Here is a 23,225-nt window from a genome sequence, read left to right as displayed (position 1 = left end):
TTAGGTTTTGCTAAGATTGGAACGAATTACCTTGTTTATTGGTATCAATAGTCGAACTTTTTTTTAATACTCGAACAGCCATTTGGAACTGATTAAATTTGAGTATCGAGTCCCCTTTATATATATATGTGTGTGTGTGTGTGTGTGTGTTTCACTGTTTGATCTGCTGCAGTCTCTGACGAGACAGCACGACGTTACCCTACGGAACGAGCTCAGAGCTCATTATTTCTGATCTTCGGATAGGCCTGAGACCAGGCGCACACCACACACCGGGACAACAAGGTCAAACTCCTCGATTTACATCCCGTACCTACTCACTGCTAGGTGAACAGGGACTACACGTGAAAGGAGACACACCCAAATATCTCCACCAGGCCGGGGAATCGAACCCCAGTCCTCTGGCTTATGAAGCCAGCACTCTAACCACTGAGCTACCGGGCGTGTGTGTGTGTGTGTGTGCGTGCGTGCGTCCACGTGTGTGTTGTATATAAAAAATATTTGTGCTTCACTGAAATCACTGTTTTCTTTCTTTTATGCCATCACCATAATCAGATACCATGATGCTTTATGGGCAGTTTCTTCAGAACTTGTTCCAGTAAAGATCATTGTATAGTCAAAATGTGTTTTGTGTGTTTTTTAATTGACAGTGAGAACATGGACTTGGAATTGTTTGAGAGTAAGATAGAGTATGGTTTCTCTTCCTTTCATGATCAATAAGAATTGTGAAAGAGAAACTAGTCACAGGGAGATGGTAATGAGAAGTGATTCACAGCTCTTTTTATCATGTGAAATTTATTATCTCTTCTATTAAGACAGTGAGAGTCATCTTCCATTATTTGCTATGTGTTGTCTTTACCTCTACCTGTGTTTACTTTTTGTCCATGAATTTCTGTTCCACATTTATGAGTCAAGTGTGATAATTCAGAATTGTGAATGTTTCATGATCATGCTCCAGGGTTAGTGACTCAGTTCTGAGATGGTGCTGTGAACATTTACAGTTTGTGAATAAGGATATTTGTAGCTTTTGATGACCACAGCAGGACTTGAATGAACTAAGTTATATTAAGTAATAGAAATAACAAAGACTATTATTAGGAAACTTTTCAGAATTGAGATTAACTACATATTAACTAACTCTTCAGTACTGGGGTGCATTTCTACCTTGAGTTTTGTATACAATTAGATGATACTATTGACATTAGGAAGGGTCTATGGAGTTTAGAAGATAAATAGCCAGTCTTCACTATTTTAATTCCCACATATTTTTCTGTAGCTGTACAAAATCACCAAATAATAAGCAGAATGAATGTGGAAATGCATCAAGGTACTGAAGAGATTAAATATATTTGTTTTCCTCTCCCTCTCTCCTTTCAGAGGTGACATGTTATTGCATTGTCAAATTTTTACTTCTTATTGTTAGTTACACACACACACACACACACACACACACACACACACACACACACACACACACACACACACACACACACACACACACACACACGTGTAGCCCCTGTTCACCTAGCAGTGAGTAGGTACGGGATGTAAATCGAGGAGTTGTGACCTTGTTGTCCCGGTGTGTGGTGTGTGCCTGGTCTCAGTCCTATCCGAAGATCGGAAATAATGAGCTTTCTGGCAGAGCTCGTTCCGTAGGGTAACGTCTGGCTGTCTCGTCAGAGACTGCAGCAGATCAAACAGTGAAACACACAAACACACACACAGCAAAAAGAGGATTGTGAAATACTGCAGGAAGACCTAAATAAGATCTGGGAATGGAGTAAAAAGTGGGAAATGGAATTCAGTATGGACAAAAGCCATGTCATGGAAATGGGAAAGAGTGAAAGATGGCCCGTGGGAATCTATAAGATGGGAGATGGAGTAGAACTGGAGAAAGTAAAAAAGGAAAAGGACTTAGAAGTGATGATGGAAGAAAACAATCAACCGGTAAGCCATATTGATAGAATTTTCAGAGACATATAATTTGCTAAGGAATATTGGATTAGCATTTCACTACATGGACAAAGAAATGATGAAGAAATTTATAAGTACTATAATAAGACCCAGATTGGAATATGCAGGAGTAGTGTGGATCCCTCCTAAAAAGAAACACATAAGGATGTTGGAGAGACTGCAAAAAATGGCTACAAGAATGGTTCCAGAATTTGAAGGGATGACATGAGGAGTGACTAAAGGCTATGGATCTACCAACCCTGGAACAGAGAAGGGAGAGAGAGGATCTGATACAAGTTTATAAATTGATCAACGGAATGGACCAAGTGGATAATGAGAAACTGATCCTGAAAGAAGAATATGACATTCGAAGCACAAGATCGTATTGTAAAAAACTGAGAAAGGGAAGATGTCTGAGAGATGTTAAAAAATATATAGTTTCCCACAAAGAGGTGTTGAGACGTGGAACAGTTTGTGTGAAGTGGTGTCAGCAACAAGTGTGCAGTTTTAGAGAAAAATTGGATAAGTGTAGATATGAAGACGGGGCTGCACGAGCATAAAGCCCAGGCCCTGTAAAACTACAACTAGGTAAATACACGCACACACACACACACACATACACACAAACTCTTGATTAACTTGATTAACCTTGATACATTGTGGGTTAGTTTGATAATTATTGCACAAAATTTTCACAAATATAGATTAGCCTGGTTAGCCTGTTGTTATGTTCGTTTGTCACATCTATTAATTCTGTTCTCTTTATTCTCTCTTGGTCGTACAGCCAGCTACTACAAGGTGCGTGAGAAGGAAAGAGATAGGGACCGAGACAACCGGGACCGGGACCGGGATCGTGAAAGGGACCGCGACCGTGATCGAGACAGAGATCGGGACAGAGACCGTGACCGAGATCGGGATCGGGATTACCATTACAGAGACCGAGGTACAGTTCCAGTTCTCTCTTGTTTTATAGTGAAATGCCTTTACGTAACATCCCACTAGCAGCTGGAGCATTTAACATTAGGTAGCAAAATAAAAAATCATATATTAAACACTCAAAAGTTAGTTGTGTTTTCATCTTGTTTCTATTTTTATGTAGATGACAGCAGGTCTCCCAAAGAGCGTCGAAGAGAAGTTCGTGACCGAGACAGAGATCGGGAACGAGATCGGGACAACCGAGGCAACCATGATCGTATTAATTCCGTTGTAAGTAAAGGCTATTGTTCTTAAGAAATGTTGCCATCCTGTAGTCTCTTGGAATGATATTCTGATCAAGATTCATTGTACTTAATTTTTTTTGTGTGTGTGTGTTTACCTAGTCGTTTTACAGGGCCTGGGCTTTATGCTCATGTGGCCCCGTCTCCATATCTACACTTATCCAATCCTGCTTTAAAAGTATGCACACTCAGTGCAGACGCTACTTCTTCATTTAAACTGTTCCATGTCTCAATACATCTTTGCGGGAAACTGTATTTTTTAACATCTCTCAGACATCTTCCCTTTCTCAGCTTTTTACTATGCGATCTTGTGTTTCGAATGTCATATTCTTCTCTCAGGATCAGTTTCTCATTATCCACGTGGTTAATTCCGTTGATCAATTTATAAACTTGTATCAGATCTCCTCTCTCCATTCTTTGTTCCAAGGTTGGTAGATCCATAGCCTTTAGTCTCTCCTTATATGTCATCCCTTCAAATTCTGGAACCATTCTGGTAGCCATTTTTTGTAGTCTCTCCAACTTCCTTATGTGTTTCTTTTTATGAGGGGTCCACATTACTCCTGCATATTCCAATCTGGGTCTTATTATAGTACTTATCAATTTCTTCATCATTTCTTTGTCCATGTAGTGAAATGCTACTCCAATATTCCTTAGCAAATTATATGTTTCTAAAATTCTATCAATATGGCTTACTGGTTGATTGTTTTGTTCCATCGTCACTCCTAAGTCCTTTTCCTTTTTACTTTCTCCAGTTCTACTCCATCTCCCATCTTATAGATTCCCACAGGTCGTCTTTCACTCTTTCCCATTTCCATGACATGGCTTTTGTTCACATTGAATTCCATTTCCCACTTTTTACTCCATTCCCAGATCTTATTTAGGTCTTCTTGCAGTATTTCACAATCCTCCTTTTGCTTTATAACTCTGCACAGTTTCGTATCATCTGCAAACAGATTTATGTAGCTGTTCACTCCTTCTGGCATGTCGTTAATATAAATGAGGAAAAGTATTGGTGCCAATACTGACCCCTGTGGCACTCCGCTTTCTACTGCTCTCCACTTGGACTTCATATCTTTAACTACTGTCCTTATTTCTCTCCCCCTCAAATAATTTTCTATCCATCTCAATGTGCTTCCTTTTAAGCCACCCTTCTCCTCTAACTTCCATAGTAATCTTGCATGTGGCACTTTGTCAAATGCCTTTTTTAAATCCAAATAAATACAGTCAACCCATCCTCTCTCTCTTGTACTCTATCAACTATTCTAGAATAGAAACTCAATAAATTAGTTACACAAGACCGTCTTTTCTAAAACCAAATTGGCTATTTGATATTAATTTGTTGTCTTCAAGGAACTCGATCCATTGTTTCTTTATTATTCTTTCACACATCTTGCATATTACACTAGTTAGTGATACCGGTCTGTAATTTAAAGGTTCTTCCTTCCTTCCGCTCTTATATATGGGAACCACCTCAGCTCTTTTCCATTCTACTGGTACTGTTCCATTTTCTATTGAGCATTTTATGATGTTGTATATAGGACTTGCTAGTTCTTCCCTACATTCTTTCAGTATTCTGCCTGAGACTTCATCCGGTCCCATTGCCTCTCTTCATCCAGTTCCTTCATTAACTCTTTTATTTCAAGCTTGGTTACTTTAATCTCTTTCATATAGACTGTCTCTCTATTACCCTGTGGCCTTTCAAATTTGGATTCCTTAGTAAAGACCTCCTGGAATTTATATTTAATAGTTCTGCCATACTTTTGGGTCTTCCACCATCCCATTCTCTCCTTTTAACCTTACTATTGTTTCTTTTTGCCTAATTTTTCCATTTATGAATCTATAGAACAATTTTGGTTGCTCCTTACATTTTTCGACAATGTCCTTTTCAAAGTTCTTTTCCTCTTCCTTCCTCACCTTAACATATTCATTTCTCGCTGCCTTGAAGTTTTCCTTATTTACTGGATTTCTATTTCTCCTCCACCTTTTCCATGCTCCATCTCTTTTCTCCTTTGCCCTAGCACACCTTGCATTAAACCAATCTTTCTTTCCTTCTTCTTTAGGTCTATATTTTGGGACATATTCCTGACTCCTGTTTTGTATATTTCCAAAAATAAGTTATACTTCTCTTGCATCGTCTCTTGAGTTTTCCATCTCCTCCCAGTTTACGTTTTTAAACTAGTTCTTGAGATTCTCAATATCAGCCTTTCTGTAATTTAATCGGTCTCCTTTGTATGAATCGTCTCTATCTTCCTTTCCCTCTTCTATATCCATTTCTAATATTACATGGTCACTCTTTCCCAATGGGCACTTATATCTTATATCATCATTCATTTGTATACCCCTTGTAAAAACTAGGTCCAATCTCGCCAGCTCGTCGTTTCCTCTGAATCTTGTGCATTCCTTTACTCTCTGGTCCATCATATTGTCTATCATTAGGTTCAGGAATCTTTCTCCCCAGGCTTCTTCCCCCATACCACTTTCATAATTTTCCCAGTCCACTTCTTTACAGTTGAAATCTCCTACTAATATCACTTTTCTCCTTTCTTTAACGATTCTCGTTAGACTCCTTATTGTGTCATCTATCATGTCTTTATATTCTTGATTGGTCCATGAATTTGTTTTGGTGGCACATATGTTACAATGATTGTTAACTCTTTTTATTAATATGCATCTTAACATACAATACTTCTGCTTTTCCTTCCCACATTCCACTTGGTTTATCACTATCTCCTTCCTTAACATTATCATGACTCCTCCTCCTTTACCCCTCTGTCTCTTCTCCATACATTATACCTATTATCCAAGTCTATTTTGATTGCCTCATTTAGTTTTGTTTCAGCCAGGCATACAATATCTGGATTTTCTTTCTTTATGTAATCTCTTAATTCTAATTTACTTGATAAAACCCGTCTATGTTTGTATACATCATTTTAGTCTCTTGCCTTTATCATTTTAGTTAAACTTGTTCCACTTTTTCTCTTCCTTCTCTTTATATACCATTTCCTTATCCTGTCTCCTAGAATTCTCCAAAAATGCCTTTTTCCTCTTCTGACCTTTCATTATTTTTTTTCCCTTACTGCTGCTGCCAGTTCATTGTATCTCTTCCTTTCTTCCTCATTTCTATTTTTCTTTATATAGATATCCTTGCAGCCTTCTGTTTCTCTAAGTTTTGTTGTTCTATATAATATTTCTTCTGTTGCTGCTTGTGATTTTAGTAGTATTTTAATTGGTCTCATTTTTCCTTCTTGATATGGTCCCATTCTGTTTATTTCTTCTACTTCCTCTTCCAAGTTCTGCCTATCTTCGTCGTTTAGATTCTTCAGTAGGTCTTTGACTGATTTCATTTCTTCTTTTTCTCTTCTTGGTCTATATTTTGTTTTCTTTTATTCCAAATACGACTACACTCTTCTTTTTTTCTGCAATTTCTCTAACTAGATTTTCTTGTCTTGAGGACTCCTATCATTTTGTTTGTCATATTTTCTTCTTTTTCTTTTAGTTGTTCGTGAATCACCTGAAAATCAGCCTTATCTTTCTTATCTTGGACTCTCCATGCTTGTACTTCTTTTTTAATCACGTTCTGTACTCTTTCCTCTTCTTTGTTTACTAGATCTTTCAGCTTCTCTTTTTCTTTCTCGGCTTTACCAAGTCCTTCTTTCATCTGCTTCTTGTAGTTAGCTACTTCCTTTTTCAGTTCTTCGTTTTCTGCTCTTAGCCTAGCTTCATTTTCTTCCACTTTTTTTTTATCCTTTTTATCAGTTTTTTTAAACTTTTTCCTGTTCTTCATTCCCTTTCATTCTCATACTCTCCTTTATCCATTTATCTAGTTTATGTTCAATAGTCAACACTCTCTTAAGTAGTAAAGTATTCACCGTATCGAAACCTTCAAATGCGCTCTCTCCCTCATCAACATAGTGATCATCTTTCATTCTTTCTCTAGTCTCATACCTGCATTTTGATGGAATCTCCTCTTTACTCATGATTCTTTAACAGTTGATTTCATGAAAATGAGTCCACACTACTTGCCCAGGCCACTGTAAATGCTATACAATAGGTAGTGAAGATCAGCTGATTGTCTGAGGGACGCCAGTGCGTCCTTCCTCGACTGCGTCTGGTGTGTGTATTTACCTAGTTGTAGTTTTACAGGGCCTGGGCCTTTATGCTCGTGTGGTCCCGTCTCCATATCTACACTTATCCAATTTTTCTTTAAAACTATGTACACTCTTTGCTGACACCACTTCCTCACTCAAACTGTTCCAAGTCTCAACACATCTTTGCGGGAAACTAAATTTTTTAACATCTCTCAGACATCGTCCCTTCCTTAGTTTCTTACTATGCGATCTTGTGCTTCTAAAGTCATATTCTTCTCTCAGGATCAGTTTCTCATTATCCATTTCATCCATTTCGTTAATCAATTTATAAACTTGTATCAGATCCCTCTCTCTTCTCTGCTCCAAGGTTGGTAGATCCATAGCCTTTAGTCTCTCCTCATATGTCATCCCTTTAAATTCTGGAACCATTCTTGTAGCCATTTTTGTAGTCTCTAATTTTCTTATGTGTTTCTTTTATGGGAGTCCACACAACTCCTGCATATTCCAATCTAGGTCTTATTTTAATACTTATCAGTTTCTTCATCATTTCCTTGTCCATATAGTGAAATGCTACTCCAATATTCCTTAGCAAATTATACGTCTCTCTGAAAATTCTATCAATATGGCTTACCGGTTGATTATTTTCTTCCATTGTCACTCCCAAGTCCTTTTCCTTTTTTACTTTTTCTAGTTCTACTCCTTCTCCCATCTTATAGATTCCCACTGGTTGTCTTTCACTTTTTCCCATTTCCATGACATGGCTTTTGTCCACAATGAATTCCATCTCCCATTTTTTTGCTCCATTTCCAGATCTTGTTTAAGTCTTCCTGTAGTATTTTACAATCCTCTTTTTGTTTAATGACTCTGTACAGTTTCGCATCGTTGTGTGTGTGTGTTTTCCTCAGGAGAATCTCTTATCTATCACCTAGGGCTATAACAACAGCTTCAAATATTTTTTCTTTATACACATTCTTTTGTTTCAAATTGTTGCATCATTTTCATATCACATCATTTAACTTTTTTTTTTTTTTTTTTTTTTTTTTTTTCCTCCAGCATTGTCCAAAGTTTGATGTAATAACATTGTACATTAAGCTGGTGAATTTTGATTTGCAAGTGAGTTATCATCCTTATCCCTTTCAATTACTTATCTCTATGTTGCAATGGTGAATTGTGATTTACAAATAAGTTACCACCTCTAACCCTTTCATTAATAATCAGTTACCATATTATTTCATGGAAGATTTCTTCTGGTGGCCAATGAATTACTCCTGTAAATTCAAAGCTTATCTGACAATACATTGGCCTCCATTTTATGGGTTTGTGTGACTTTAAGACCTGTGATGGGAGAGAGAAATTGACACCAAATCATGTCTCAAGGCTCATGGGAATGTTGTGTGGTGTAGCTGGTGATGCCATGGAATGTGATTGACATGTGTGGAACATGTTTTCTTATCCCTATTCAAGAGTGAGTCCAAGTTTGAATTGATTGATGAAATAGATATAAGAGTCAACTGGCATCATAAGTGATTCAGTTAAAGAATATTTGCCAGAGAATATTTGTAAGGTGAGTGTTAGCAAAGAAACACTACCGATATTCCACATACCTGACTCCTTTGCATTCATAGTTTCAATAATTCATATACAATGGAGACTCAATACTCGAATGTCTTATTAGTTGAACTTTTCAACACTCAAATGCAAAAGTTTGATTTAATCCTCAAAACAAATACATAGTAGTCAAACATCCACACACGTGATTGTAAACAAAGGCTCCCTAGCCTCTCCCAAACCCCTTCTGCCAGTTGTGCTGTTGCAGTCATCAGAATAACATTCTCCTGGGTTCTGTCTAGTTTTTCATTTAGAAACTTACAATAGCACCAAGAGCTTATTAGTGGTGAAAATATCTGGTAATCAAACGGCCACACACATAGATTTAAACAAAACACTGGCCTCTCCCTTCCCTCCACTGCCATTGTCCTGTTCTGATACTGGTAATACCTATAATACAGAAACAAAATTCCAATGTACCGGATCCCTAGTCCTGCAGTTGTGAGGTTTATTAGTAGTGAAAATAAGGAATCTAGTGAGAATGCAAGTGTTAAGTGAGCCACAGCCTTCCACTAGTGGGTTCACAGGAATCACACCTGGAGACATTTTCATGAATGGCAACCTCCCTCCTCCTCCCCATCCTTCTTCCTTCCTCTTCTACGTTATCCATCACAAGCCTTCACTTACGGTATGTACAAATCAAAATTATAAAAAAAAGAATAAATATATTGAAATTTTGATAAACTTGAGGATTTTGTAAGATTAGAATAAATTACCTGATTTATAGGTTTTGATAGTCGAACTTTAATACTGGAACAGCCATTTGGAACTATTTAAGTTTTAGTATTGATTCTCCACTGCATGTGTCTTGTGACCAGAATCTATCTGAACACATGAAGGAATTTTTTTTCAAGTGATTAAATACATTTGTGGATAAGTATGAGTTACACCTATGAAATTGATGAAGTTTGCAATAAAATCTCTGTGGTTGAAGGGTTTGGCAAATGTGATATTGCAAAATTGGTAATGAAGTGATTATAAATTAACATTTCTAAATTGCAATTACCTTTAAATTTATAATTTTTCTTATTGATATGTTTTCTATTTTGCATTTTTTATTGGTTTTCATGAATGTGTATTACACACAAATTAATAAAGATTAGGGGAAGGGAATCTTTATAGAATATCTATCTATTTATCTACATATATATATATATATATATATATATATATATATATATATATATATATATATATATATATATATATATATATATATATATATATATATATATATATATATATATATATATATATATATATATATATATATGTGTGTGTGTGTGTGTGTGTGTGTGTGTTTAGACTTGATAAGATGTGTACCAGAATGGGAATCTTTCTTGAAGAAAGGTAGAGGTAGCTCAAACAGGATTCTTTGTCATTTCTCAGTGAGAAAATGAAAAGGTACCTTTTCATAATACACTTAAGATTCCAACACCAGAACAGTTTTCTTCTTCCACAAATACATTGAAAATTAAGTTATTTATACAAGGAACAAGGAAATTGTAACAATTGCTTTCATTGTCATTGATATCTTAACTCCAGCACTTTTTATGGAATTTAGCAATTATTGAATTGATCATTGGTGATAAGCAGCTCACTTAATGTTACTCATACATCTCTGAACCTTCATGAACAGCACAAGAAGGAGGAGAAGGAACGCTTGGCGAGGGTGGGGGACTGGTCGGAGCATGTAAGCTCTTCAGGCAAGAAATACTACTACAACTGCCGCACCGAAGTCTCTCAGTGGGAAAAGCCCCCAGAGTGGCTAGAGTGGGAGAGAACACGTGCCAAGGAAACCTCCAATAGGTCACATGACAAGAGTTCCACCAGGCAAGGTAAGACACCAGTTGTTATCACCATGGTGATAGGAGAATGGCTTATTGATAGTACTGGACCACTATGCGTAATTGGTGATGTCAGAAGTGTAAAATTTATGGGCACTGATATGGTAACAAAAAATGATACCAGATCAGTGCAAATCCTTCATTTGTGGACAGTCCATCAGGCTCTGCCCCTACCAGGCAACGTTTGCCTGTATAGTCTCGTGTACTAATCGACACTGCTTGAGAGGTGGTTCTGTTGGGCAGGTCATGTCATTCAGTAGGCATTAAAAGGATAGGGAAGTGTGAGAGCGGTCTCACCATGCCTAGCACAGCAGACAAGAAAAAAAATGCTCTTGTGCTAGATCATTCTTGCAACTAGTGTGAAAAAGAGAAAACAAGTCAGATCTTAGAAGATAGTGTGGTTTAATGAATGGCTCCACAGAAGAGAAGAGTTGGGAAGTCATGCGACTTTATTACATGAACTTCATGATGAACGTGAAAATCGTTTCATCTAATGCATGAGAATGGATGTAAACAGTTTCTATATTCTCCTTGCAAAAGTGGTACCATACATAACAAAGCAAGATACAGTGAAGACTCAATATATACTTGAACGTCTAAATAGTCGAACGCAAAAGTTCGACTTAATACTCGAAAAAATACGTACATATTACTTGAACGTCCGTCCATGTGGCTGTAAACAACGGCCCCACGTGCCCCACTGGTCCACCGCAGCCAGTTGATCCTTCGCTGTTGTAAGAATAACATTGTCCTGCACTTTCTCCTGTTTTTTTTTTTTTTTTTTTTTTTTTTTTCATTTAAAAGCTTACAATGGCACCGAAGAGGCTTATTAGTGGTGAGAATAAGCCTACAAGAAAGAGTGTAGTGACAGTCATCGAAAGGAAAAAGGAGATTATTGATAAATACGAGAAAGGGGGAAGAATAACCGATCTTGCAACTGAGTACCGTATGGCTAAATCTACAGTAGTCACAATATAGCAATACTCTGCTTAACGAACAGGATAGGGGGTGCCAAAGCTGTTCGTAGAGCGAAAATTTGTTAAGCGGACGTAGTTTTCCCATAGGAAATAATGGAAATATGGGGGATGCGTTCTGGGCTGGTCCCCAACATACCACATGGGTTAAGAAAAAATTATATACATGTTTTGCAGCGTATTAGGCCACTGGTGTACCACTACTTTTTTTATGTCATATGAGTCATTGGAAGTTAGAGGAGCTACGTACAAATTCTCTCACTGATAGCTCCAGTGTAATTTGTGCAGGAGCGGATCAAAGTTTGCCTCGGTGAGGCAGAGTCTAGCATATTGCACTAACGCGGGTAACGTGTTAAGTGGCGAAAACGCGTTGATAAGCGTAGCAGAAATACAGGTCAACCTCTTCGTACTACAGAGCGGGAGAGAGTGAGACAGAGGCAGCCAATACCAGCACCAGGAGCTGGATCCAAGAAACTTTAACAACGTCAGAGCAACCTCCTGCCGCGAAATGGCATCCATGAACACTTCGAGGGACGGTAACGAGGTTGCTATCAGATTGCTCTTAGGTTGCTGGGAACACCACCTCTCAAGGTGGTGTTACTGTCTTATATATGCATTTATGTTCACAAAACAACATTTCTATTAGCTTTTTACAAACCTTGCCCCCAAGAAAGAATTGTTTTGTAATGCATAAAGTGAAATCATACATGGAATACCAAAAAATAAAGCAGAGATGAGATCGGCCACAGACAAAGTGGAGACTTGCAGTGACTCTGCCGCTTCTTCTTATGACCCTTTTAGCTTGCGTGTTGCTTTCACCACGATATTTGTTTCCATTCCTCTATTGCCTGCTATAATGGATATCATATCTTAGTATTCATATATGCTCATGCCATGAGGATCACCTTGTCTCCTTGGCACTGAGTGATAGTGAATTACTAATGAATTACTGCTTCCTTTGGCATGAATTACTTGCTTTGGAACTTCATCTGGCAGTGTTGAACTCAGTGACTCAGTGGGGCATGCAATTTTCATTCATACCCAGATTTTGCTTCACTTACTGACTATATGTACACCAAAGCAAACCATTGTTACATAAATGGATGGGTTTTCAATGTTGCCAATACCAACCCCATTCTAACCCTCCTTAATCTTAACGCTTCCATTTGACAGCAATGTAAAACAAAGAAATAAAACATATTTCAGCAGTTATGTCAAGAAATAGAATAATACCCATACAAAACATACATAATGTTTGAAAAAGGTGAAGGAAAAGATTTTTTTAACTGTGTCCAAAACATTAGATAAATTCCACGTGCAATTTGGTCAAGATGAAACAAAAAGCAAACAGCTCACTTTGTTTACAGGCAACCCCCGTTTAACGAAGGTTCACACAACGAAATTTCGCTACAACGAAGGTTTCGTTTTACTACCACCTGCTCGTTTAACAAACACCAAACTCACTTTAACGAAGTTTTATCCAGGTAATTTTTTCCAAATTTGAAAACCCCACTGTATCATGTAAGCTGACAGGCTTTTGAATACACCAGGAGCTGCTGGTACTAAGGCCTGCCTCAGGAGAAATCCTGAGACACCTGTAGAATAAAGATCAAGATCAAGCCTCTCGTGGACAACACAGGCGCTGCCGATACAAAGGCCTGACTCAGAAGAAATTCTGTGTCACCTGTAGCATCAAGATCAAGATCAAGATCACGCGCACCACTCACTCCCCAGTCAAAACATAACAGCGTCACCAGCAGCTCATCTTCCCTAGTTCAACTTACCACCAAAACGCCCTACAATGTGGCCTAACGTTCCTAAGAAGACCAGGAAGTGTCTTGCTCTTGAAGTGAAGCGGGTATTATTCACAGACATGAGAGGCCAGAAAACTAATAACATTGCTTGCCACCATCTTGACTCCATCTACTGTCTACTATTTTCAAGTCAGCAGACTCTATTAAGAAGGCTGGTGAGACCGTATCTTCCTTGAAAGCTAAAAGAACCACCTGAACTCGTGACTCTACAATGGATAAAATGGAAAGCCTTGTGGAAATGTGGTACATAAGTTTTGTATGCGGTACCATGATGCGCACTTTGTTTACATTCCACAGGTTGCTGGTTAGTGTATTTCCTGTTTCACTCCCTCCCTTCATAAATTTAAGGTCATCAACATTATAAAGTTACGTACATACATACATTAGTGTACATTATAATGACTTAAATTAAACTACCTAAATGTTTAACTTCATAATTTTTACTTGCATTAAACCTTTTACTGTACTATGATGCACTCGCTTAGCTTAATCTCAATGGAAGTTCAATTCAGTTATAATCGGTTCGCTTAACGAAGTGTTTTTTTAGGAACGTAACCCCTTTGTTAAGCGGGGTTTGCCTGTACTACCATATATAAGCAAATATTCAAATAATATGTATCTCTTTTTTGTTTTGATTTTGGTTTACCGCCTGCCTGAAATCACACCCCGACACTACACCTCCCCCACCAATGTTAAAGCCTCAATGTCGGAGTATCCTTGTGTCCTTGTTTTATTATGGGGTTCACTAGCCCTGATGAAAGCACTATCAGGACTGCCAACTGTGCTGAGTAGTAGCTGTGGGCATGTGACGCTGTATCATTGTTTGAGAACAAAGCCATATGATTTCCTCAGCCCTGGATTAGGGAACATAAAGCTGACTTATGATTGGCTGCCTGTCCTCGTGACGACACGGTAGTGACATGTCAGCCCTGGCAGCCAATGAGCACTTTTAGGCGGGCTAAAAACCTCCACTCACTAACAGCAATGAAACTTTGTGGATGCTATTTTACGAAGATTGGTATGTAAGCAGGAGGTTACTATGGAGGTTGTCCGTACCAACATAGACAACAACCAACTTCTTGGATCCGGCCCCAGGAGCACTAGAGACAGAGGTGGGGAGCCAGCCAATCACAGCGAAGCTGCCGCATTCAGTACCTCACCCGGCAAATTAAAACCCAGAAAATTCACTAAAACGGATGTGGTTGTACGTTATGCGGACTTTTTTGTCTAACTATATATAGTACGTTAAACCAGAAATTCGTTAGACGAACATTCGTTAAGAGGAGTATTACTGTACTGAAAAAGACAGCTTATTAAAAGAGCTGATGTGGCAATAAGTGTGAAAAGGCAATTTAAGCGACCTGCGGCAGTGGAAGAAATGGAAAAAATTTTTGATTGGATAAACCAAAGGCAGATGGCTGGTGATTCTTTGTCAGAGGGCATAATTTGTGCGAAGGCTAGGCTGCTGCATCGTGATCTTATTTCTGATACTACATCTGACTCCAATGATGATTTTAATCCTTAAAACTCGGGACACATCGATAGACGTTCATCACACAAGACTCGGTGCACGTTGATAGACGTTCTGGTGTTTTTAGGCTTTTTTTTTTTTTGAGCTGGCAACACTCATCAGGAGTAAACATATGCTATATGTCTCTGTGTCACCAACTCCACGATGGATGGTGGGAGTGACAGTGATATCACGGTGTCCTATTCCGCCACCTCTCCTGCGCCTTACTTCCACGTGGAACCTTGGGTCTTTCGCCATGTTGCAGGGAGACAACTTTTGAATGAGAACGGTATCAGAAGGGCTTTGAAATTAACAGTGTACAATAATAGAGAGCAATGATAATGATGTTCTGGGCTCTGATACAGATGTAAGAGGTTCAACCTCCGAGGGGAAGGACATTCCACCACCACCACCAGCAACTCCTATTGTGTGTATTTTATATATTTTTCTTTGCAAAAAATATACTAATTAGATCACTTTGCGAACATTTTGATTGAGAGAGAGAGTGAGGATACAAGGGGCCCATTTTCTATCGCTTTAGCCAAGGCCGATGGACCCAATTGGACGCAAGGCCAAGTACACCGATGATACCACCTCATTCAACCTGTGATATTTTGGTGACCATAGCATTTAGAGACTTCTGGTTTTTTGCATTGCAAAAGGAAGAGTTGCTTGTGGGCAGAACACCATTTGTTCTCACTCATTTATTGAATTTCCAAGTGTAATCAGTATGTGAATACAGGCTATTTTTGTGTTTCTCGCCAAACCTCCTGTGTTAGCACGAGCTAAAGATCCCAACATCCTCTAATTTTAGGGGTTAAAGCAGGTAAAGGGTGGTTTGGGAATTTCAAGAAAAGAACTGGATTTCATTCTGTTGTAAGGCACGCAAGTGCTGACAGAGTTGCCAATGAGTAATTTGTGTCTGAATTTAAGAAATTTGTGGATAAGGAGTGCTTAAGCCCACAACATATCTTTAATTGTGATGAAACTGGCCTGTTTTGGAAAAAATTATACCAAACATGATCTATATATATAACAAAGGAAAAGAAGTGTTTGCCAGGATACAAGGCTATGAAAGACAGGCTAACCCTGCTTCTGTGCACCAATGCTAGCAGCGACTGCAAAATTAAACCGCTGGTATTTTCTAAACTTGGGTTTGGCAATGGCTGGAACAAATTACCTGATTTATAGGTATCAATAGTTGAACTTTTTAACCCTTTCACTGTGGATGTCTTATTGATAGGCCCATCCCCCTGTGCGGCAAAATTTTATTGCTTTATTGATCATATTTAATCTTTTAAAGTGAATTGTATGTTCATTCCATACTGGAAAATCTATGTTTTGTTGTGTTGAATGATGCCGTGTTCTGATGTAACATCAGAACACGGCATCAGACCCGTGACTGTGCTGCCAGGCGCACAGTGAAACCACTTGGTTTTCAACTTAGTACATTTTATTTTTGTACAGAAATGTTTCCATGGCAATTTTTTGTACACAATTGATTTTCAGTTAGTCAATGTTTTCAAATAAAACCACATATGAAACCACTAATAATAAATTACCATGCATACGAACACATTTTGTTTGCAGTCACAATGGCCACCCTCCATCCCGCCAACACGCTAGCTCTCCCCACGTGCGCACTGTCAAACTTATGTATTGTCTCCTTACACAGGCACTGAATTTTTGTTTATTTAATTTTTTTTATATTATACATGTCTACTTTCATTACAGCACTTCCAATATATCAACTTTTCAATAGTTTTTGAGTGTATGGTATAATTCAAAGCATGGGTATACACAGAGAGGAACATCGCTCTGTCGACACTTGTATGTTGTTCTTTGAGGTTTTCTTGGCCCCCTGGTTGCATGAGGACATAAGTGGCATCTCCTGCATCCTTGCAGAGGCTCAATGAAAAGCCTTTCTACAAGACACAAGACATGTACTCTAATTTGACCATTGGTGTAATGCTGGCTGTGATAATACCTCTCAATCATCTGATGGACAATATTTTTACTAAAGTCAAGCAATGGTTGGATACTACCAGTTTTTACTTGATGCAAGTAGTAACTATTGAGTAGTGACATATCTAGTACAGTAAGTCCTCGTTATAAGGTACATCTGTGTTCCTAAAAACCTTACTGCATATCAAATTTACCGTATACCAAACCCATTATAACATGTAATAATAGGGAATGCGTTCCAGCACGTCAAAAGTCACCCATACAGAAATTTAAAAAATAATGAAAAAAAGTTAAGTACTGTGCTAAAGAACTAAACAGAAAATGTTTTTATTTACCTTTCAGTCGCCATGTATTCTATTAAATGATATCCTTCCTGAGGCTAAGGGACATAGGGATTTGAGCCCTTACTCATCTTCTGCCGAGTGGGCAGACAAGGATAAGACGTCGTCGTCTGCACTGTCAGAAGCAGATGTAGCAGGGTCGGCATGTGTGATAGGGATGACATGTCTGACTGGCTTGAAGAATGAGTAGATGAAGAACTTTAATTTTTCTTGTTTTTTCATCATAGATTTCTTGATAAATCTTGACACTTTTCTCTCTGTCATGAGCCACTTTGCTACTCCTGGAAGGATTTGGGTCACATTCCTTCAGGGTTTCCAGAGCTTTTTTCAATACCACCGAGACATTCTCTAAGTTTTGATGTCCAGGCCACGCACAGGTTCTTCTTCCTCATCTTCATTTTCTGCCTCCTGTGATGCCTTGTCTAACTCTATAAGTTCATCATTTGAGAGAGGGTCAGGTCAGCATGGCTTTCCAAAAGATCTTGAACATCATCATCATCAACTTCATCGAAGCCAGCCCTATGGCACAGATTTACTGTCATTTCTGATCGCACCGATGTTGTCTTCAGCGAAGCCTGGGAAGTCATGCGCGCATTCTGACCATACTTTATTCCATGCCAAGTTCATGGCAGACGTCTTTACTTCATCCCAAGATGGGCTTGCCAGACCCATCTGTGCCCTTTATCAGTTGCTGCATGGTTCGCCGCTGGTAGTAGGCTTTTAGTGTTTGCCATGGTTATTATGAATATATTTGTGCTTACAATAGACCCTTTAATATTCCATTTATTCATCTAATTAGTAATGCATGTAAGTAATATGTAATGCAGTTAAAAAAAAAAAAAAGCGGCGGAGGGGAAGAGATAATAGGCTCCAAGGGTGGTCAAGTTAAAGGCAGTACTGTGAGTGGCGGGGAGATGTGGCATGGATGACGTCATCACCCCTGCTCCCCCGTGCTGGGCCCTCTCGGATGACATGAGCGAATACCGTATCTGTGAATTTTTCTTACCGTATATCGAATTGAGGGTAGTAATTTCCAAATACCGTAACTGAATTTACCGGATAAAGAACTACCTTATAACGAGGACTTACTGTATATGAAAAAAGAACTTGATATACCTCGTTACACTTTTTCTCAGACATTCCACACTGCTGAGCAACATATCACTCTTATCCACAATTCTCATTTTCTTGTTGTAATCTAGTACAACAATGGGCTTCTTCACAACATTTCTTCACTGATCTTGCTTGGTACTTTCACACACACCATCTTTATGAACAATGGAGAGCATGTGCACGATTCTCTTGTCACACCACTTGAGAAACACAATATTATTGCTGTGCTGTGCCACATGCTCACCACGCTTGACAACATGGAGTTTAGGCATATTTTTTGTTTGCCTTCACTGTTCCACATGCACCAGTATTTTCATTGAGCAGGTACTGAGAGATTTGGGCTCATATACTAGTTGTCCATGTACAGTACATTGCTTTCTGTAAATGAGGAGTCAGTAATGCTTTGAAAACAGAACCAGTAACACCTGTATGCAAATCTTGCTCTATCTCTGTGTCATTCCCAGTATACACAATGAAGTCTGAGATGTATCCACTGTCACAATCACATAGAACAAACAATTTTATCCCAAATCGATGACGTTTTAGTGGAATAAACTGTCTGAAGCTTAGGCGACCTCTCCACTTCATCAGACTCTCATCTACACACAATTCTTGAAATGGTCTGAACTTGGTCCTGAAAGAAGAGCATATTTTTCTGTAGTTTGTCACCTTCTACAGCTTTAGTGTTGTCATTGAAGTGCAGGCATCGTAATAATTGAAGAAACCAGTCAAGAGATAAATTTTCTCAATATTTTTTGTTCATATACTTTATCTGTTGACCAATAGTCATTTATTCTATTATTTTTATTATGTGACATGAGAATCATTATGCAAAAGAACGGGTAAATCTCATCTCTTGTTGTGTCAGTCCAGTTTGCTTGTCTGCAACAAGATGTCATAAAAACAAATGACCTACGCAGACAATGAGCATATCAATTGGTTTCTACCACAATCATGCCCATTAAATCGTTATCAAAGAACTGCAGCAGGAAATCAAGTTCATTTGAATGGTCCATCACAGTACATGCATCTGTTATACCAGATAATGTGGAATCAAAAACAAACTGCTCAGGGGGTGAAGGGTGAGGTGCGCCAGTTCCACCTGACGCCAGCCGCCTCACCTGCACGTGTCCATTTCTTTTGTTGCTGCGCAGGTAGATCAACAATAGGCTCATAATCATCACTTGACTCACTGTCTGCTCTGCTTTCGTCTTCTTCATCAATACTAGGCCAGTCGCCATCACTTTCGAGATGACTCGGTTCATTTGTCAGATATCCAGCAAGTATATGGTCAAAATCTAGAATGTTTTGCCTCATCATTGCGGAGGAGGGAATGGCAGCGTGCACACGTCATACTCGTCTCCTTACTAGTATTTTCTACACTAAGTCACTCAAGCAGAAAAATTGGTTTTAATGTAAGGCAACATATAGGGGAGTTGCCAAATATGCATATTATCTAAATTTTACCTGCTACAACACTGTGCGCAGAGTTACAAAGCAGAAACAATATGTGTTCCAGCCACAGTGAACTCTCAGAAAACTGTGAGACCGTAAATGTACCAGCCACAGCGAAAGGGTTAATACTTGAACGGCCATTTGGAATGAATTAAGTTTGAGTATTGAGTCTCCACTGTACTTTCTTGAGCCAGAGTATATGTGCAGAGACTCATCTTGAAACAACTGGCAGCTTGTGTATGACAACGGGATATAGTAACAGTGTTTGTCCATCAGGCAATGCTCGATATTGTGGACACAGCTTAGGAGGAGATAATATACACATATTGTGCATTGTCTTGAAATATTACAAGAATCCTCTTTAAAACCTATTTATTACATCCTTTAAATTTTTTTGTCACCAACAATAGCCAAATGCTAGGATAGCATCTTCATTATTTTAACATATCTTGCACTTTTATTGTTCAAGTGAACAAATATAGTATATGAGGATACAACTTTTGATGTTATGCAGGCAAATTGGAATGAAGCCTGGTAAGGATGGCTTCCTCTAAAAACACATATTGCAGTAATTCTTATATTTGTTGAGGTGTATTGAGTACTTGATTTTAGAGTTTAGTATTGTGTGCTCATTTGATACTAACCATGCAAATCATACCATAATTTCTTTTTTTAGTTACTTCCCCAAAGAAGGGTGATGAGACTAACATAAACAAGATATATTGTTATCAATACTGTAATTAGCTAACTGATGGATTAAATAAAGAAAAGTAAGGTGTATTTTTTTAAAGATGCTGACATTTAGTAGTTTGCTATACCCACTGGTTTCCATAGTGCTTGATTAATTTGTCTTTGGTACAGTGTCCACAGAAAGTATTGCATGCTAATATCTGAAAACTGAATTATGGTTTACTTAGTTATCATACAGTGGAGCAAAGTTGCACCTTTTTTGTACATTTGGTGTTGCCACTACAAACATGCGAGGGGTGAAGATATGTAAGGCAACTGACAGTTCCTGTCTCAGTGCTCTGTGAGGTGCCATGGAGAGAGGATTTGTCACACTTATTTCCATTTCACTACAATGTGTTTCCCCTCATTCCTTTCCCAGCCTTCCCTTTTTCTGTTATGGTATTTGCATGGCTCTACCCAATGTCAGCAATGAAGAAAAGGCCAGAATTTTGGCTTTGAAGACTGAAAATTTGCCTGTAAAAGAAATTTCAAGATGTACTCGTACAGGGTGACACAAAAGCACTATTTGCCTCTTGGTTGCATCTGCTCACAGCCCTTCCCTTCAGACACCATACCTCATACTCTAAGAGAACAAATGTCTGAGAGGCCAAGGAAGACAGCCAAGGAAACTGATACTCTCATGAAGTGGATCCTTCATAGCCTTATGCTTCATGAGAGTATGTCACCATGTAGCCTTGTGCATATAAAGGCTTCTTGGTGCCATGCTTACATCCTATCTGACAAGTTCTTGAGCCACTCTGGATACATTTCCTTCAGTTGTCTGACTGTTTAACATGGGTTTTCTTCAAGGCAACTGCCATGAGTCTATTTGTGCTCTTTCTTTTGTCTTTCCCTTGGCTCCAAGGCTGGTTTTATGAGCAGAAACTTGGTGGTAGGTAGCTTGCAGCAGCAAGAAGCCTTTTTACACTTGTCCCACCACATCCTAATTGCCTGTATATTTCAGTGACTTGTTCCCTTAGTACTAGAATACAACCCTTTCTGCATATGTGAGTGGTTTGGGACTTATGTTGGATGTAAGGATAATGTTTGCAGACTTGTGATAATTAGGTAAGGAAAACAAGGCTGATTGTAAAACTAAGAGTTCCTTAACCAAGAAAGCAACGAAGCTATAAGCATCACAGGAGTAGCATCTACTCTCCCCGAGTTACCAGAACTCAAATTACCCAAATGAGCAAAACTTCCATTGTAATATGTGACTACTGTTTTGTGTACACTTTGCACATAAGTGGACCGACTTCATTTGCAGCACTGTAGATTATCTATATACTAGGGTGACATTATTATAAAGGATGTAGCAAAGATAATTTTTACATTCACAAGTATGAAACAAGCAAAACAAAGGTATCCTAAGTGAGTATTACAATTTTTGATCAGGAGATATGAAAAACATGGGATGAAATTATGAGGTCCATCTCAGCCTCTGCATTTGATACCACATTAGTATAAACAACTTTAGAGTTGTTCCTTACAAAAATTTTCAATCTGTTAGCATTGATGTAAAAATATTTTCAGATAAACATTCCAATCTGGGAGAAAGTTACCGGGAAGGCAGAGACATCAGGGATGGTGAGAGAGAAAGGAATGATCGTGATAGGAGAGAAGTATATCGAGGTGATGACATGTATGATAGAAGAGACTCTAGAAAATATGGTCAAGGTATGTGTGAGACTGTTCTATATCGTTTCATTAAGAGAAGTTCATGGAAAGTTTGATGCTTAGGCAGCTTACTGGTGTGCTTTAAAGTGGCTGACATCATTGTCAAGCCTCAGCTTGTTTAGTAGCCTTTTTCACTGTGTAGACACTTACAAATTTATTGTTTAGTTTAACCATTGCTTGATATTTTTTATGACCCTTTTAAGTCCAGTAATTCTATATTATTGTATTACTGTAAATGTAACCGTTTTAAGTTGCATTGATGGAATGTTGATGCCATATAGCATCCCTTTTCTTGAGACCTTTAATGTGAGGGTCTAGTTGTTATGTTTAGTTTTGAATGATGTTTGCTGTGTGCCAGATCCAGTCCCTATCACAAGTCCAGAAACATGAGCCAAAAGTTTGTTTTAGTATAACAGAGTATGTGATTTCAGTCATATTAGTTGGCTCACATTGCTGGACTTTAAATATTGATAGAAGTAAAATCCTTGTGAGTTGCATGATTATTCTATGATTGTCTTGTCATCAGGACTTGGAATAGGATTGTTCTCCTTTGTTGTGATATGAATCTGTAATTGTGTATTTACTGTAAAACTTTACAGAGGTAGGTGCAGCAGATATGGATATATCTTCAGGTGACAGCACGCCAACCTCTGAACATCTACACACTCGGGGAGCCACTACAGAGAACAGCCACGACGTCAGTGGAGCCACCGTGTCCCTGGCGACTACTTCAGGCGCGACCGTTACGTCCACTCATTCAGGCACAACCACGACACATATACAAAGTGGTTTGAGACCAAAACTTGGACTGCCACCAAGTTCTCTACCCTCATCCTTACCCCTGCTAAGCAGTACTACTGTGGCTTCAACCTCAGGCACCAACACCACTAGCACTACTACTACCACCTCATTAACAAGCAGTATACCTGCCTTGAGT

At 38.6% G+C, this 23,225-nt stretch overlaps 1 protein-coding gene across 4 annotated transcripts in view; it reads left to right on the top strand.

Annotated features, from left to right (window-relative positions):
* LOC123505641 (WW domain-containing adapter protein with coiled-coil homolog) overlaps positions 1-23,225 on the top strand; it is a 51,161-nt gene that overhangs the window by 3,656 nt on the left and 24,280 nt on the right. For 2 of the 4 annotated variants that reach the window (XM_045257231.1, XM_045257233.1), the window contains 5 exons: positions 2,735-2,893; positions 3,050-3,156; positions 10,503-10,701; positions 22,145-22,288; positions 22,888-23,225. The exon at positions 22,888-23,225 is cut by the window's right edge and continues 265 nt beyond it. In XM_045257231.1, coding sequence (XP_045113166.1) covers positions 2,735-2,893; positions 3,050-3,156; positions 10,503-10,701; positions 22,145-22,288; positions 22,888-23,225 — 947 coding nt within the window. The remainder of the gene's footprint in view (positions 1-2,734; positions 2,894-3,049; positions 3,157-10,502; positions 10,702-22,144; positions 22,289-22,887) is intronic. The other 2 variants (XM_045257232.1, XM_045257234.1) reach the window with 2 other exon arrangements.

Source organism: Portunus trituberculatus, chromosome 18 (assembly GCF_017591435.1).
Source record: "Portunus trituberculatus isolate SZX2019 chromosome 18, ASM1759143v1, whole genome shotgun sequence".
Lineage (NCBI taxonomy): Eukaryota > Metazoa > Arthropoda > Malacostraca > Decapoda > Portunidae > Portunus > Portunus trituberculatus.
The sequence above is the reverse complement of the archived record's forward strand: the minus strand, read 5'-3'. Positions and strand labels throughout refer to the sequence as shown.